Raw genomic sequence first — 18,880 nt, forward strand, 5'->3', positions numbered from 1 at the left:
TCAGTGCCATTATTCTCTTCATTACAGTTATTTTGTTTAAATTATTTTTGAATCTCTGCTTCAAATTAATTTCCTTGGGATGTCTAATATACTATCCTCCTCCTGACACATTTTATAGATAGGCCAAAATGTGACTATGTCTGACATTGCAAATGTTTTAAAAATCAAGTCCATACTTCGAATAATTAACAAGTACTCGTCATGAGCTCCAGGCAACTTTACTTTGCCTTCTTATAGTGAAAGGAACCTGTTGCTTGTTTAAAATTCCAAAGTAGTCATGAAAGTTTATGCACAGGACGGTGCCAACGGTTATCTTGTGCAAATTGTTTTCTGTGGAAGTTATAAGTATTTTTAGCTATCACTAAAGCAATTAAAAACCATAACCAAGAATTTCAAATGCCATTTTACCATCTCTACAAAGCTAGAACTAGCTCAATTAAATCAAGTATGGGGATATTACATATCAAGTAATTTATAGCTGTACTGTGCCATTTGATCGGTCTTTTATCGATCATTATAGTAGTGCCAAACTTCATTGACAGCATTTGTTTTGTAATTAGAAGAAGTACACTGATACTGGGGGCTTGTTTATTTTAAATAATCAATATTAAGCATATGAAAATCACTTGAAATTTACAAGGAGATTGACAGTACATGATCTTAAGTAACTGCATGACTCAAGTTTCTGAATAATCTGATAGATTCTCCAAAACACAATTTGCTCCATCTCTTATATAGGAGCATGCTGCCCCCTAGCTAACTCAATTTTATCATCAGATACATAACATTGAGCTGCTAACAGGTCTGTGAACACGGGTTAAAAAAAGTCACTTAGGTACTATATTGGAAACTTTTTTTTTACAGGTACAGAATTTCAGCAATTTATACAACCAGAGAAATTAATTACTTTAATTGTGCTTCATAGAAAATATTTCTAAAAATTCTCCAGAAAGTATATAGACTAAAAAATGACCACCTCATCAGGTACTGCCAGTTGATAATGAACAGTAGTTTTGTAATTTTATTTTACTCATAATACAGTGAAATTAATTTGTCATATCATTTATACTATAACTCATTTGTTATTATAAAATTGCTAAATCTAACACTGTTTCTATTACCTTCTCTAAAGTGCATCATTTTGTACCATTATAGAGCCAATGTAATATAACTTTTCCAGTTTGAAACATTTCAGTTAGACATGAGTAACTAAGCAGCACATGTAAATTCACACAAAACTTTCCCCACTATGCCAAAAAGAGAATATCCTCTATCTCAATAACCTCAAGTATATATTGGGAGATAATTAGTTCTGATATTAAGTTAGCCATCTTTCTAATTTCATCTTACCTCTTCATTTGTTTCAAATCATATCTTCTTTGATTGATTTTATTTTTGCTTCTTTTATTTCTAATAACATGATTTCCGCTATTCATTTGCTTGGTGAACACTGCTTACTGTCATAGTCTACTTAATATCAAAAGATGAGCTGGAGACTAGGCACTTCCTCAGCAGGCATTACTCCCCCTGCTGTCACATGTATCCTAATGAGCAGTTACAGCAGCATTGGTGGAGGCCTGGGAAGGTCATCAGTCCACTCTTTTAGGCTGAGAATGGTTTATAGGGCAGGGTAGGAAGGAATGGACAATGAAGATAGGAAAATAACGAAACTGGGGATAAAGACCTATACATTTTTGCATCAGAAACACAAATGACAAATTGGGTAAAACATTATGGGCGCCCACTCTTTCAAGAATTGTATGGGATCCAGTAAATGGAATATGCATGTGATTGTTAATTTTCTGGATATTACAGGGAATAATGTAATCAGATTTATTCAACAAGATTTATAACTGCATGTGGCAAATCCTTCTGAAGTTAACTTAGAACGTTCAGAAACTCACATTTCATTGGGCTGTAATTTAATTAGGATCAGAGGAAAGAAGAAGGACTGCTACAGCCTGTCTCATTTTGTGGTGTGCATACGTATTCTGTTGTTTGTTGAGCAGCTGTGCCACTCGGTGGCAATCCAGATGAAGTCTTAGCTGATAAGCTACACATGCTTGTCCTCCGCATCTGGTCAGGTATGAAGGTTGACATGGTCAAATTAGTGTTCCTGAAATCACTAAATTGTTCCTGATTTTCACCAGCTGGCATCATAGATAGTTCAAAAGAATTTAAGTCTACAAATGATGGTGAGAATTTCAGAGAACTCTCGTCTACTTTAGAGAGGTCATCTGTCTGTTTCTGGAACTGATCAATTTCAATTTCATTGGCCTCCTGCATTTAGACAAGGAAACAAAAAATTAATAAATCATTATTTAACATTAATTGTTTCAAACAATTCTTAGTGATCAATGAGAAAGTTAAAAATGTCTGGAGTTCAGCATAAACTAGTAATGGAAAAGGGGGAACGACTCTAAGGTTGTCAGTTTGGTACATGACTGTTTTTTGATTCTGTTTATGAGGGAATCTTTGGGAGATGGAAGATAGGTCTCTCCCACAGTTTGCAGACTTTACCAAACCCTAGCATACGACTTCAGATGAAGAAAGTTCAGCAGTGTAAGGGCTAAGCTAAGTAATAAAGATTGAGGCACGAAGGGAAAAATAGACATTTTCAATATCAAATACATACTGGATTGAATTTTATTATCCCGGAAAAAAATGGCGGCCTGTGCATGCACTACCATGACACTGAGATCTAGCACACGACGGCTCATTTCCATACACAGGGCGGTCCGCCCCCTTCCCTCAATCACATGATGGGGGTGGGCTCTGCGACGCTGACAACAGCGTCAGCTGCCTCTGTGCAGGTGCTGGCGCCAATTTTAAAGGAGTGCCAGATCTGCACACAGTGTACAAAGTTCACCCTGGACTCCCCGCCCCCCCCCATCAACTACACAGAAAATAATTGGTATCCCTGTTCCCCCCACCAAAACACTTAAATGGATTAGTTGATCTCTCCCCCCCACCTCCACAACTGCACAAAATGCAGTGATCACCTCTTCTCCCCCCACACTAGAAATGCAGAGTTGACCCCATTCCCCCCCGCAACACTACACTGCAAATCCTAAGATTCCCCCTTCCCCACCTTGGTGGCACCAGCTTTCCCTGGAAGGGAAAGTAAAAGTGCGTGAGTGCTGCCCATCTCACAGAGGATCGCAGACAGCCGGTAAGATCATGGTGAATGGTATGTTAATTTATTCATGCCCTTTATTTCAATATTTAAAGTTGGGTCCAGTCAACGAGTGGTGGGAAGATCAGGCCCGGCAATCCCGGCATCAGGTTCCATGGTGGATCACTGCCATTGCGATCTTCCGGCCCCCCCACCCGCCATGGAGCCCGCTGTTGGGAGCTCATCAAATTTCAGCCCACTGTGTGCACCATGGAATTCTGAGATTATCAAAATAGTGATTCTAGATAGGCTAAAAATACTGAAAGCCAATAAATCCCCCAAAACAGTACTCCATAGTACTTAGAGGAACAGGAAAGATTTGTAAGGCACTGAAAATCATTAGGGAGGATCTAGCAGACTGAAAACATAGTTGCTATATTCAAGCAGAATGGAGTCATGTCAGGTAACCAGAGACTCATTAGCCCAATTTCATTAAATAAAAAGCTCATGGAATCAATAATCAGAAACAAAACGGAAGAGTACTGTATCAAAATAAAATGTAGTCAAAGGGGTAGAATTTATCTGAGTAACTTTAGTTTTTTTGAGCATGTTTTACCCTGATTAATAGGGAGTAGCCATATGACATTGCTTAGACAAGTAAAAGACTTTTGTTAAAATATCACATGAAAGACTCTTCAATAAACTAAAGACGGAGGATATCAAGGGTAAAATATTAGTAACTGGCTGGAGGAAAGAAAACAGAGGGTCATAATAGGAGCTAGGTGAAAATGGGGGCAGTTACACGGTGGGATTTTCCAGATGTCCCTGTGAGGCACCTTGCTTTCTGGAGCATACAAATTACATATATTTACTGTCTCAATGCATCATATTTACATTTCCAATGACACAAAACTAATGTGAATTTGGATGCAGAAGAGAAGCTGATGAGGGAAAAATGATTAGGGTCTGGCACCTGAGTTATACTGCTACCTTTTTGTAAATGTGCCCCCAAAAGTGTTTATCAATGGTAACAAAAGTGGCCCTGTAACTGTAGATCTTCTCATCAGTTCATCCATCTGCTATATTCTGCTTTAACGCAGCTCATAATTCAAATCTCATACATAAGACTCATGAGCCACTTAATAGAGGAAGAAATTGAAGTAGTTTCCCATTGCTTTGCTCATAGTTTTCTTTAATCTTTTGAGCACTTTCTCCTAGGTGGGCTGCAAGTAGGGCCAAAGAACCCCACAGCACCCATTAGATACAAGTAACTTTTTAAAAATTCTTTCATGGGATGTTGGCTTCACTGGCAAGGCCAGCATTTGTTGCCCATCCCTAATTGCTTTTGACAACTGAATGGCTTACGAGGCCATTTCAGAGGGCAGTTAAGAGTCAACCACATTGCTGTGGGTCTGGAGTCACATGTATGTCAGACCAGGTAATGGCAGCAGATTTCCTTCCCTAAAGTACATTGGTGAACCAGATGGGTTTTTATAACAATCGATGATAATTTCATGGCATTATTACTGAGAGTAGCTTTCAATTAGATTTATTAATTAATTGAATTTAAATTCCACCAGCTGCCATGGTGGGATTTGAGCCCATGTTCCCAGGGCATTGGCCTGGGCTTCTGGATTACTTGTTCAGTGACATTACTACTATGTCACCGTCTCCCCAATTGAATAGCAATCTATTCAACCCCACTGGACATCAATCTATTCCTAATCAGATCTTGCTGATCAAGAAGTTTGTGGATATTAATGTGCTCAGCAATATGAGGGAGCTGTATTATCAGCTAATAATGAAAGGTACTGAGAACACAAGCCTGGTACACGCGGAGCTTTGTATTTGGGTCTTATGAGCCGAATGGATGATGGCCATATCCCCAAAGACATGCTCAATGGTGAGCTTGCTATCAGTATGCGACCAACAGGTCACCCACGTCTGCGATACAAGGATGTCTGCAAGCGAGACCTGAAGTACCGGGATGGGAGTTGCTGCATGGGAAGTTTTTGCTGCTGACCAGAGTGCCTGGAGACAAGGGGCTGAAATTTATGCCGCCCCAGCAGGTCAGATGGTGGCATGGGGTGGATGGGGGTGGTGTAAAATTGAGGAGGAGGCTCCATGAGGCTTACCCGCCCCACTCCCACCTCTGGTCAACTTTATGGCAGTCGGGTGGGTGGGGAAATGGCCCTTGCCACCTCCACGGAAATTTTACCTATGACAAGCTGGTGTGATGGGGACGTGAAAGGCTGCCCAGTGATAGCTGCTGGCCTTTCCGCGCACCGGGGGGGTACCATGACAGTTGGGCACAGTGTGCCCGATTGAGGGCCGCCCCTGCTTCCCAATCCACCCCCGGGACCCAAGATGCACACCCCCTCCAAATGAGTACCCTAGTCTCACTAGATCTCCCTGGTGAGGCATGTACGACTTACCTTCACTCCTGGCTCCATGTCGTCGGCTGGGCTGCAGTTCCAGCAGTAGCCACTGCTCCCGGTGGCACTGCTGAGATTAAGAGCTGCCGGCCCGCTGATTGGCCGGCAGCTCAATGAGGCGGGACTTCCTCCCTCAAGCAGGTGGAAATCCCGCCTCGGGACAATTAAAGTCTGAGGACTCGTAAAATGCGGTGCAGATCCCCGGGCTAGGTGAAGCGGGTTCGCCACCGACTTTTATGTCCGTGGCGAATTCCCGTCCGCCTAAGGTAAAATCCAGCCCCCAAGCAGTCAGGAAGGGTGTGGAAAAAGCAGAGGACAAAAGAAATGACCAGATGACAGAAAAGAGAGCCTGGTGGAAAGAAAAAAACATCAGTCAACCTTGGACCAATGTTATTCATCTGTGCCCGCTGTGGAAGGATTGCCAGTTACGAGTTGGCTTCTACAGCCACAAAAGGCGATGTTCAACTCAGAAGTGATATACACCCTGGGGCAGTCCATCATATCCCGAGACAGATGGATGCCATCAATAATTAAAGGTAGTTCAATACTTTTATAATTTCAGTTTAGTATTTTAATTTAGCTCTCTCACAATATCAGGTTGATTAACTTCTCAAATGATTTCAGTGGAATCATTGTTTAAACAAAACTCTCCAAAAATAAACAGAGGCAGATCATATAAAATAAAACGATGATAACTACCAATCTTTAATAGATTTAGTTTTTAAAAGATAGACTTAGGGAATTCCCTATTTAAATCAGAAAAAAAATTGCAAATCAAATGACATTACACCAAAGTGTTAAAGGATTCCAATGATGACTTAATATGTGTAGTCCACATTTGCTTAATCTTTGCTTAATTAACCGTAGCAAAAAAAACACTACTGAGAGACCTGAAATTTAAATATTACCTCTCTAACAGAGTCTGTTTTCTTTTTGCCTTTCCACCAAGTTTCTACCATAGCAGCAATAAAAGCCAAAATAACACCCAAGGCAAGAAAACCAAATGCTCCAGCAAAGTTTTGTAGATCCATAGGGCCTCCCTTTCCGTGTGTTTTAACATGACTTTGCAAATCACATTTCCCAACTTTGGGCCACCACTTCTGTTTTAGTGCATCCAGTTCACCACTTTGTTCAAGTTCTAGAAGCCTGGACAAAAAATACAAAAATATGTTATTTGAGGTCGATGTTTGTAAGACAGTCAGGGGCTAGATTTTACCAAGCCCACGACGCAGGCTCTGTGGCAGCACCCACCGCTCCTCCACCCACCCCCTCGTCACTGGGCAACAGGACCTGCAGATACATATTTAAATCAATGAAATGAATAAATTTAAATGAACATACCCGCAATCTTCTGGGCCCGCTGTGATCCTTAGTGCGGTGGCCGGCACTCCCGCGCCTTCAATTCCCCATCTGGGGAAAGTTGGCGTGACAGTGGTGGGGAGGGGGGAGGAGTTAGTATTTCCAGTGCTGGGTGGGGGTCAAATAAATGTAATGAGTGTAGGGGATGGTGAGAAGGGATGAACTTTAAACTTTGTGCAGTCTGGGGTGGGAAGGTCAGATTTAAAAGTTGTGTTTTTTGGGGAAAGGGGAAAATAGTTAATGTAATTGTTATTGGGGGTGTGAAAGGGACATTAGAATTTTATTTGATAAATTTTGGGGTTGGGGGGGTGGTATCTTTAAATATTTTAATATGCCGGCAGGGCTCGCTGCCCTTTAAGAATGGCGCCAGCACCTGCGCACAGGCAGCTGATGCCATTGCTGGCATTGGACAGCCTGCTCCCCCTCTATGCGATTGGCCGGCGGGGGGGGGGGTGGCGGTGTCGGACTGCCCTGGCTATTTAAATGAGCCACCGTGTGGAAGATAATAGTGACTTTTCAGCATGAGCAAGCCGCCATTTTTTGACCTCGCCACCGGGAGCGATGGGGGGGGGGCTCTTAAAATCCAGCCCAAAGTGTTGATGTGATTCAATCACCTGTAACTAACAGCTTATATTCATATAGCAGCTTTGATATAGGAAAACATCTGAAGGCACTTCACAAAAGCAACATTTGACAAGATTTGACATCACGTGAAAGAAGCAGTTATTAGAAGGGATTACTGAAAGCTGAGTCAAAGAGGTAATTTTAAAGAGGATTTTAAAGAGGAGGTGGGGAGGCAGAGGAGTCCATAGAGGGGACTCCCAATCTTAGAACCTAGACAGCTGAAGGCACAGCCATCAATGCTGAGGTGAAGGGAGTTGGTGATGCACAAGTGGCATCATTCTTGGAGGGCTGCAGGGATGGAGCAGGTTACAGATGTGGAGAGGGTTAAAACAATGAAGGGACTTGAAAATGAGGATGAGGGGATTAGAATAAATTGAGTTTTGATGTGACAAAGGCATGGATGAGGATTTCTGCTGAAGATGGCATCATGCAGACCCCCACCTGCCAAGAATGAGGCACATTAATTTTGTCATATGATCATTGATTTTAAACTGTTGCTGGAGCAAGGAAACATACTTGTTAAACAGATCAGCCATGGCTGGAAAAAAATATTTACATACTAAAAGACAGTGCTTGTGGAGACAAAGGATCATTTCCTGACACATTCAACCCAAAACAGACTTGGATCACCAGACATTGAAGGTGAGGAAGCTCATATTCCAGGATGACTGCTGAGATGGCCAAATCCACAAACAGACATGGTCAAGACATGACTAACCTGCTGGGCAACCTGAGTTTTTTTGAATTGCACAGTTTGAGAGAGAGAGACTGTTTGCTCCTGGACTGCAAAGACCTCTCCTGGCTGGCTCACCACAGTTTCTCCTGTCTGCTCCCATCTCTTTCTCACGGAATTCCAAATCCACTGAAGACGTGAACCTCAAGAGAGAAAAGTCTCCTACATCGAACAAGATTTAAGAAGAATACTGGGCCCCAATGAAAAGCAAAATCTACCTACAATCAAGGACTCTACAGCAAGCTCGAAGAACAGTAACCAAAACCATCTTCAGATATTGCCTCAAATGTTTCCACTTCGTTTCTTCTGCTCCGTTCTGTCTCTATCTGCATGTGTGTTTATCATGTATGCATGCTAGCATGAGTGCATCGTGTATCCATAGGCGTTAACAGAATTAGAGTTTAAGTTTAATAAAGTTCTACCTTTCCTCCTTAAACCTAAGAAAACCTGTTTGGCTGGTCTCTTTGCCATATAATTGGAAAGTGGTAAACAAGGATTCACTAAGGGGGAGCTAAAATAAAGTGTTTTTAAAATAAAACACTGTTACGGTAAGACCAGGTGAAGGCTGAGTGGGACCCTAGACCCCTTTCTCACCTGGTCATAACAGACATTTGGGGGCTACCATCCTGGATTTTACCCACAGTCAAATGAGAGAAATTGGAAGTGGGAAGCCAAATTGTTCCCAATCAAAAATATAGCAAGATTCCAATACAGGTTTTCTATGGTTGTGTGTGCTAGAATGCTAACATGTCTGCAACTGGAGCTAGTAGCTCCCCAAGCCAGGGTGAAGTAACTTGGGATAAGTTAAAAGCATTATCTATGGAAAAACTGTGAAAAATGGCTGAGCCATGTGGGATAACTGTCCGTGCCAAGGTTAGAAAGTCTGAACTCCTAAGACTTGTGGCTAACTGTTTTTTCCTTGAATCTGAAAAAGCAGAAACAGTTTTAGAATTAGACCCAGCCAGGGTATTGCTAGCAAAGATACAACTGGAACAAAGAAAACTTGAATTTGAGGAGAGAGAGAAAGAAAGAGCCTTCCAGAAAGAGTGTGAGGAAAAAGAAAGACAGGAGAAGGAACAGAAGAGAGAAAGAGCGAGGCAGGAGAGAAAGAAAGAGGCTTCCAGAAGGAACGTTAAAACAAAGAGAGGCAGGAGAGAGAGAGAGAAAGAACCTTCCAGAAAGAATGTGAAGAGAGAGAGCCAAAGCCGCTTGAGTTAACTCAGGGGCCAACAGAGTAACCCCAGTGAAAGCATGGCCAATATGGAGGAGTGTAATTCGGGGCTGGGTACAGAATTGTTAAAACTATCTCTATTAATCCCAAAATTCAATGAGGAAGATGTGGAAAGATTTTTTTGTGTCTTTTGAGAAACTGGCAATGCAGCTAAAATGGCCAGCTGAGACCTGGCCTCTTTTATTACAAAGCAAGCTAACTGGAAAAACCCATGAAATTTCTGCCATGTTGCCAGATGAGAGTTCATCAAATTATGAACTGACAAAAAAATGCTATCCTCAGGGCAAATGAATTAGTACTGAAGCTTATCGACAAAATTTTTGAACCCTCACGACGCAAGCTAATCAAACTTATTTAGAGTTTGAAAGAATTAAGCAGCAGGCTTTTGACCAGTGGCTGAGGGCTCTTAAAGTACAGCTCAGCTATGAGAATCTCAGAGAAGTAATTCTGTTAGAGGAATTTAAAAACTCTCTCCCACTCTCCATAAAGACCCATGTAGAGAAGCAGTGGGTTGAGAGAGCCCGGCAAGCGGCTATTCTAGCTGATGAGTTTGCTTTAATATATAAGGTGGTTTCCCAAGGGAGAACCTTTCTTAATTACCGCCACAAATCCGAAAAGGACAAAGTGGGGGAAGGTAATAGAAGCCCAGGCAGTCCTGGGAGGGAGAGCAGGAGAGACAGGGGGCCCTCCTCTAGCCAAAAAGGAAGGTGCTGTGAGCAGGAGTGAGACCTGGAGACCTGTGTGCTTCCATTGTAATAAGGCAGGTCATCTAAAAGCTGACTGCTGGAAATTAAAGGGAAAACCTGTAGGGTTAATCATGGCACGTCCGCTCAGTGAAGAAGGAATCCTAGAGGAGAGCACAACAGAGCTAGCTGTGGCTTTAACTACAGTAAGAATGCAACCCAGGGATCTTACTACTGCAGGAAAAGTTAATAGGATTCCTGAAGGCTATCAGGGTTTTGTGTTTGAAGGGAAGGTAACCCCATACCCCATAACCCCAAGCCCACAGTAATTCTCAGGGACACAGGGTCCACTAGATCCTTTTTACTGGGAAACGGCCTGACCTTTCCCAGAGAGTGCAGTGAATACCAGAATGGTGGTGATTGGTATTGGAGGGCAGTATATGTCTGTACCTGTACACTGGGTGCACCTGGAGTGCGACCTAGTTTTGGGACCAGAGACCGTAGGGATTGTCCCTAGTTTGCTTGTGGACATGTTGACCTGCTCCTAGGTAATGATCTGGCGAGAGTGAAGGTGGTAGCCCCCCCAGTAGTGAAAGAAAGACCGCAGGAGGTCAGGGAGACAGGGCCATGGCAGGAGTCGGACCTCTGCAGTTTCCTGAATGTGTAGTGGATCAGGTCATGATCAAACCAGTTCCCCCAGAGGAGACTGAATTGGCACTGCAGGCAGACGACCAGGTCTGTTTGTCTGAGACTTTCTTTGGAAAGTGAGGAGACCCAGGGAATGGACTAAATGGATTTTCCCTCGTTGAGGCTCAGCGAGCCGATCCAGTATTGCAAAAGTTAGCACAGACTGCCCAGTCTGAAAGTGAAGCAGAGGGAGTCCCTGATTGCTACTATTTAAAGAATGAGGTACTGATGAGGAAATGGAGTTCTCATCACAGACCGGAGAGCAAGGAGTGGACAGTAATTCACCAGTTAGCGGTACCGCAGAGGTACTGGGGAGAAATATTAAGAAGGGCCCACAAAACTACAGTGACTGTACAAAAGACCGAAGCCCGTATAAGACAGCAGTTCGACTGGCCAAAACTCCACAAAGATGTGGTGGAGTACTGCAGGAGTTGCCACATGTGCCAGGTTGAGGGGAAGCCCCCAAACTACAGTGAAACCTGCACCCCTAAGTCCTGTACCGGCCTTAGGAGGACCTGCAGAGGGCTGGTGAACTGTAAGGGACCCCGCCAAGAACTAAAGGGGACAGGCAGGCACAAGGCTGGAAAAAGTTTAGAAAGGGAAAGTGAAAAAGCGACCAAGAGGGCAGGTTAAGGGAAGTCCGAGAGGAATCCTGGATGAAAACCCCTACTGTCCAGTCAGCCAGCCCTGAAAAATGTGAAAAGTTAGACCCCACATCCTCCTGTGTAAATGCAGACACTAGAAGCACCCCATCAGAGTTCCGAACAGCATTTACAGGAACCTGCAGAGACAAAGAAAGACCTCTAGGGGGCAGAGAAATCATAAGGGTGATGCCTTACCTAGTCAAAGTGCCAAAGGGGAGTGCAGTAGAGTCTGCACAAATACCTGCAGGCAGGAGTGTCCCAGAGGACAAAGGGGAGATTAGAAAAGAATCCTCCCCCATAGTCCGAAAAAAAGAGAACCACCCATCCCCTGAAGTCAAAGCCTTTGCATGACTCAGCAAAGCACTAAAAGTGTGTTCAGGATAGACCCGCCCACTACTGACTCTCCTGAGGAAAAAATTACAACTTAAGGCTAATTAAATCTAACCCCCCCTAACTTTTCAGACCTCAACAGGAACAAAGACCCTCGGCAGTCATGGAAATGGGCAAACTGAAGAAAAACCTCCCCCAAGAACCACATGTTTATTGGGATGCCAAAAAAGGGGTAGTTAAAGCAGCATTGGCACCAAGAAAAGACAGGCTGTAATAAGTTTTAGGATTTATGAATGAATGGAGAGAAAGACGCATGTCTTTTTCCTGTATTTTATCTTTTCTCTCTCGACCCTTTTTAATGAAATACGCTTTCCTCAAATCGCATTTCATTCCACTAGGTGTGGAGGTATCATGCAGGCCCCCACCTGCCAAGAATGAGGCACATTAATTTAGTCAAATGAACATTAATTTTAAACTGTTGCTGGAGCGAGGAAATGACTTGTTAAACAGATCAGCCATGGCTGGAAAAAACATTTACATACTAACAGACAGTACTTCTGGAGACAAAGGACCATTTCCTGACACATTCAACCCACAATGGACTGGGATCACCAGACACTGAAGATGAGGAAGCTCACATTCCAGGATGACTGTTAAGGAGACTGAATCCACAAACAGACATGGTCAAAACAGCTAGTCATATGACTAACCTGCTGGGCAACCTGAGTGTTTTTGAACTGTACAGACAGTTTGAGAGAGAGAGACTATTTGCTCCTGGACTGTAAAGACCTCTCCTGGCTGGCTCACCATAGTTTCTCCTGTCTGATCCCATCTCTTCTCACAGAACTCCAAATCTACTAAAGACGTGAACCTCAAGAGAGAAAAGTCTTCTACATCAAACAAAGTTTAAGAAGTATACTGGGCCCCAACAAAAAGCAAGACCTACCTACAATCAAGGACTCTACAGCGAGGTCGAAGAACAGTAACTAAAAGCATCTTCAGATATTGCCTCAAACCTTTCCACTTTATTTCTTCTGCTCTGTTTTGTCTCTATCTGCATGTATGTTTATCGTGTATGCATGTGTCGTGTATCTGTCGGTGTTAACCGAATTAGAATTGAAGGTTAATAATGTTCAACCTTTCTTCTTTAAACCTAAGAAAACTTGTTTGGCTGGTTTCTTTGCCTTATAATTGGAAAGCAGTGAACAAGGATTCACTAAGGGGGAGCTAAAGAAAACGGTGTGTTTTAAATAAAACTCTGTTACGTAAGACCAGGTGAAGGCTGAGAGGGAACCCTAGACCCCTTTATCGCCTGGTCGTCAAAATGGGCTGAGGGAATAGGTATGGATGACTTTAGAGGTGGAAGTAGGTAGTCATTGTGATGGAAAGGATAAGGTGATAGAAGTTCTGTGTAGGATCAAATAAAATGCTGATTCGGCTGCAACCTAAGGCAATGCTAAGTAATGGGCCGTAATTGGTGGTGAGAGAATGGAGTTTGTCAGGGACAGTGCAAAAACAATGGTTTCAGCCATCCCAACGTTTAACTGCAGGAAATTGAGCTGACACTACAGAGGCAGTGGATGGATCAAAAAACGATGGCAGAAAAGTAGAATTGGGCGGCCACTTGGTTTTATTATGTTAGCTTTCTTGAAATGTCAGATCCTGTTGTATTTTGCAGTGCCTGCTTTGTTGCTGAAGTTGTCATGTTTAATTTTAATTCACTATTCCATCAATCTTGCAACAACCCACTAACTAGTTTAATGAAATCTTATTAAAAATGATCAATCAATGTTATTTTCTTATTTACAATTTTTTTTAAAGGCTTCAGAGCCCAGATTATTTTTTGGTCATAGAAACATAGAAAAATAGGAACAGGAGTAGACTATATGGTCCATCGCACCTGCTCTGCCATTCAAAACAATCATGGCTGATCTGAGGATTCAACTCCACTTGCCATATCCTTTGATTCCCTTAGAGACAAAAAATCTCTCTATCCCAGCCTTAAATATATTCAACGGTGGATCATCCACAACCCTCTGGGGTAGAGAATGCCAAAGATTCACCACCCTTTGAGTGAAGTAATTTCTCCTCATCTCAATCCTAAATGATTGGCCCCTTATCCTGAGACCATGCCCCTGTGTTTTAGATTCCCCACCAGTGCAAATAATCTCTCAGTGTCTACCATATCCAGGCCCTTTAGAATCTTCCATGTTTCAATGAGATCACCTCTCATTCTTCTAAACTGCAGAGAATACAGGCCCAATTTACTTAGTCTCTCATCATAGGAGAACCCCCTCATCCCAGGGACCAATCTACTGAACCTTCACTGCACTGCCTCCAATGCAAGTATATCCTTTCTTAAATGTGGAGACCAAAACAGCACACAGTATTCCACATGTGGTCTCACCAAAGCCCTATTTAATTGTAGCAATACTTCCTTATTCCTGTACTCCAATTCCCTTGTAATAAAGGCCAACATACCATTTGCCTTCCTAATAGATTGTTGTGCCTGCATGTTAACTTTCTTCTTTCCTTGTACAAGCACACCCAAGTCTCTTTGAAAATTGACACATACAAGTTTCAAACCTTTTAAAAGTATTCTTTTCTATTCTTATGACCAAAGTGCATAACTTCACATTTCCCTACATTATACTTCATCTGCAATCTTGTTGCCCACTCACTTAACCTGTCTATATCTCTTTGCAGCCTCTCTGTGTCCTCCCCACAGCTTACCTTTCCACTGAGCTTTGTATCATCAGCAAACTTAGATACATTACTCTCTGTCTCTTCATATAAATCATTAATGTAGATGGTAAATAGCTGAGGCCCCAGCACTGATCCTTGTGGCAGTCTACTAGTCACTGCCTGCCAACTTGAAAATGCCCCATTTATGCCCACTCGTTGCTTCCTGTCTGTTAACCAATCATCTATCCATGCTAATATATTACCGCCAACTCCATCAGCCCTTATCTTTCCAATTAACCTTTTGTGTGGCACCTTATTGAATGCTTTTAGGAAATCCAGGTATACGACATCTACTGGTTCCTCTTTATCTACCCTACTAGTTATATCCTATAAAAAATTTCAATATATTTGTCAAACAGGATTTCCTTTTAGTAAAACCATGTAGACTTGTTCTAATCATACTGTGCTTTTCTAAGTGCATTGTTAAGACTTCCTTAATAATAGATTCCAGCATTTTCCCAATGACTGATGTTAGGCTAACTGGCCTGTAGTTCCCTGTTTCCTCTCTACCTCCTTTCTTGAAAAGCGGTAACAATGCCAACTTCCAATCTATTGGGACCATTCCCAAATCTGAGGAATTTTGGAAAATCATAGCTAGCACATTCACTATATCTGCAGCGATCTCTTTTAGAACCCTTGGATGTAGACTATCAGGTCCTAGAGATTTGTCAGATTTTAGGCCCTTAAGTTTCTCTAAAGAATACGTTTTATCTGCTATGAATTTCCTTAATTTCCTCATGCTGCTTAGCCTCCAGGTTACTGCCTATTTCTGGTATGGAACTTGTGTCTTCTACTGTGAAGATAGACACAAGGGGCTGGATTTTACCAGCCTGTTTGGAGGTCTCTGTTTGGAGATCCGAGGTGGCACACTGGTGGGGAGAGGGGAGGGGTGAAGTTTTCAGGGTGGGTTGGGGTGGGTTGAGGGGATGGTGGGAAAGGGTTGAAGGTCAAAGTTAATAAGGTTCGGCATGGAAAATTTAGGATTGGAAGAAAAGTTATTTTGGGGGGAGAGGGCAATTAATAAACTGATTACTCATTGTGGGGGTTGGAGAGGGGATTGGAAAGTTGAATAAAATTTTAATTTTAATTTTTTAATAAACTGTGTCTTTAAAAATGTAAATGCCTTGCAAGGGTCTGAAGTCTTTTATAAATGCCAGGGATTGAGCGCCCACCCACTCTATGTCATCGGGGCAGGCATTCTGCCCCCTCCATGTAAATGAGCCTCTGTGCTAAATATCGCAGCGACGCACATCCCACACGGCGTCGCACCATTTTTGAAACTTGCCGTCAGCAGTAAAAATTCAGCCCAAAATATTTGCTCAATGCCTCTGCCATTTCCTCATTCCCCATGATCATTTCTCCTGTCTCTGCTTCTAAGGGACCAATGATTACTTTAGCTACTCGCTTCCTTTTGATATACCTATAAAAGCTCTTACAATCTATTTTTATATTACTGGCGCGTTTACTCTCATTCTATTTTTCCTTTTTTATCAACTATTTGTGGGCCCTTTGCTGGTTTCTTAAACACTCCCAATCCACAAGACTTGATAATCTTTTTTGCAACATTGTAAGCCTTTTCTTTTAATTTAACACTATCCTTAACTTCCTGAGTGAGCTACGGATGGGTCTTTCTGGCTGAGTTTTTGTTTTGCAAAGAAATGCAATTTCGTTGAACATTTTGAATTGTTTCTTTAAAGGTTTCTCACTGTTAATTTACTGTCATACCTTTTAGTCTATTTACCCAATTTACCTTAGCTAGTTCTCCCCTCGTGCCTACATAATTGGCTTTGTTTAAGTTTAAGATTCTTGTTTGTAATTGGAGCATGTCACCTTCAAACTTAACATGTAATTCAATGGCATTATGATCACTGTTTCCCAGTGGATATTTTACTATAACATTGCTAATTAACCCTGCTTCATTACACAATAGATCTAAGATAGCTTTATCCCTAGTTGGTTCCACTATTGCTCCAAGAACCTATCCTGAAAACATTCTACAAACTCATCTTCTAGACCACTCCTGCCAATTTCATTGTCCAGTCTCTAAGAAGATTAAAGTCTCCCACAATTATTACATTACCTTTGTTACAAGCTACAATAATTTCTTGTTTAATGCTCTGTTCAACGGTATAACTACTGTTAGGGGGTCTATAAACTACTTCCACCAGTCTTTTCTGGTTCTTGCTATTCCTTATTTCCACCCATACTGATTGTACTTCATAACCTTCTGAGGCCAGATCCTTTCTCACTAATGCCCTTAAGTCATCCTTTACCATCAGTGTTACCCCTCCTCCTTTGCTATTCCGAATGTCTTTCCGAAATATTGTGTAGACTGGAATATTTATTTCCCAACCTTGATCACCATGCATTCATGGGCTGAATTTTACTGACCCCCAACATCGGGGTTGTGGCGGGGGGAGGTCCAGAAAATGCCTCCAGGAAAGGCCCGCCATGGACCTCGGCGCCAGGAAGGCCCAGCCCGATATTGCAGGCAGCAGCGAGTCCTTGTGGCAGTCCCCCCACCACCGCCCACCCCCCCCACCGCTCAGCCATGGGAGCTCCATTTAAATATGTAAATAAATTTAAATCAGAGAATTAATTACCTTTATATTCCCGCATCTGTCCCAGTGCAATATTTGAGCCGGTGGCTGGCACTCCCGTGCCTTTGGATCCCTGTCCGGGGAACCGTGGCGGAACACTGGTGGGAGGGGGATGTAAGTTTCTCAGTGCGGCAGGGGTGGGGGGGGGGGGGGAGCAGGGTCAAACTCATATCATTGGTATAGGGGATAGTGGGAAGGGTTAGAGTGTAAAGTTTATAAATTTTGGGGGAGGTCAGGTGGGCAAGGGAAGTATTTTGGGGTGAGAGGGCAAGTAAGTAATTTTATGATTATTTGCAGGGTGGGAGAGGGGCAATTTAAATTGATTAACTTTTTTTAGTAACTCTTGCTTTAAATATTTAAATTAAATCGAAGGGCTCAAAGCCCTTTAAAAATGGCATCAGCGCCTGCGCACAGGCAGCTGACGCCATTGCCGAGGACGGACAGCCCATCCCCTCCAGATCATTGGGGCGCGCGGTCCACACCAGCTAGTTAAATGAGCCGCCACGCTTAATATTGTGGCAGCTCTTCGACGTGCGGCCCGCACGGGCAGGCCGCCATTGTTTTTGTCGGCCACCTATTTCAGCCACATGTCTCTGCAATGACACTTAGACCTAAATCATGTACCTCTTTTTGTGCCACTAGTTCATCTATCTTATTGCAGATGCTTCGTGCAATCAGATAGAGAACCTTTAATTTCATTTGTTTGTTTCTATTCACTTCAATGACATTATTTGCTGATGTACAATTTCTGTTAAATTCTCTGTCCCTTCCTGTCGCATTCTGCTTGTCTTTACCCACTATGCTATATTGTTCCGAATGCCCTGGGATTTATTTTTGGATTTCTCAATTTCACCTCTCCCAAACCCTCCCCCCACTCTGTTAGTCACAACCTCTAGTCTTATCTGCTGGCGCACTCTTGAGTTTGTATGCACTGTCCCTTCCTGTCACACTCTGATTATCCTTATTGCTATCTTGCTCTCTTCTCTCTTTAATTTATCACATCTTCCATCACTTGATCACCGGTGGAGTGGTTAGCACTGCAGCCTCACAGCTCCAGCAACCTGGGTTCAGTTCTGGGTACTGCCTGTGCGGAGTTTGCAAGTTCTCATTGTGACCGCATGGGTTTCCGCTGGGTGCTCTGGTTTCCTCCCACAGCCAAAGACTTGCAGTTGATAGGCAAATTGACCATGATAAATTGCTCCCAGTGTAAGTAGGTGGTAGGAGAATTGTAGGGATGTTGGAGGGAATATGGGATTAATGTAGGATTAGTATAAATGGGTGGTTGTTGGTTGGCACAGACTCAGTAGGCCGAAAGGCCTGCTTCTGTGCTGTCTCTCTCTCTCTGTGACCCCCATTGTTTAGTTTAAAGCCCTCTCTCCTGCCTTAGTTATACGACTTGCCAGAATACTGGTCCCAGCACAGTTCAGGTGTAGACCGTCCCAACGGTCACAAAATCATCATAGGACAATGACAGACAATTCTTTGTAAACATAAGCTGACAGTTATGTGGTGCATATGTATATGACTCACCATATTAATAGTGAGTGAGTTAGGATAGAATTATGGGACTCACTGCCAGTGACCTTTATTTTGTGAATAAGTGGGAGTGGGCCTGACCGACTTATTTACTTTAATGGGAATTTCCATTCAGTAGTAAGCCACTCAGGAGTATTTTTACTGTTTAAAACACCTTA

The 18,880-nt window shown here is 42.7% G+C and overlaps 1 protein-coding gene across 2 annotated transcripts in view; it reads right to left on the bottom strand.

Moving 5' to 3' along the window:
• Nucleotides 1-404: 404 nt before the first annotated feature.
• LOC137375605 (glutamate receptor ionotropic, delta-2-like) overlaps nucleotides 405-18,880 on the bottom strand; it is a 629,010-nt gene continuing 610,534 nt past the window's right edge. For both annotated transcript variants that reach the window (XM_068042974.1, XM_068042973.1), the window contains 2 exons: nucleotides 6,459-6,696; nucleotides 405-2,280 (listed from right to left, as the gene is read on the bottom strand). In XM_068042974.1, coding sequence (XP_067899075.1) covers nucleotides 1,933-2,280; nucleotides 6,459-6,696 — 586 coding nt within the window. In that variant the 3' untranslated portion in view covers nucleotides 405-1,932. The remainder of the gene's footprint in view (nucleotides 2,281-6,458; nucleotides 6,697-18,880) is intronic.

This window comes from Heterodontus francisci, chromosome 12 (genome assembly GCF_036365525.1).
Source record: "Heterodontus francisci isolate sHetFra1 chromosome 12, sHetFra1.hap1, whole genome shotgun sequence".
NCBI lineage: Eukaryota > Metazoa > Chordata > Chondrichthyes > Heterodontiformes > Heterodontidae > Heterodontus > Heterodontus francisci.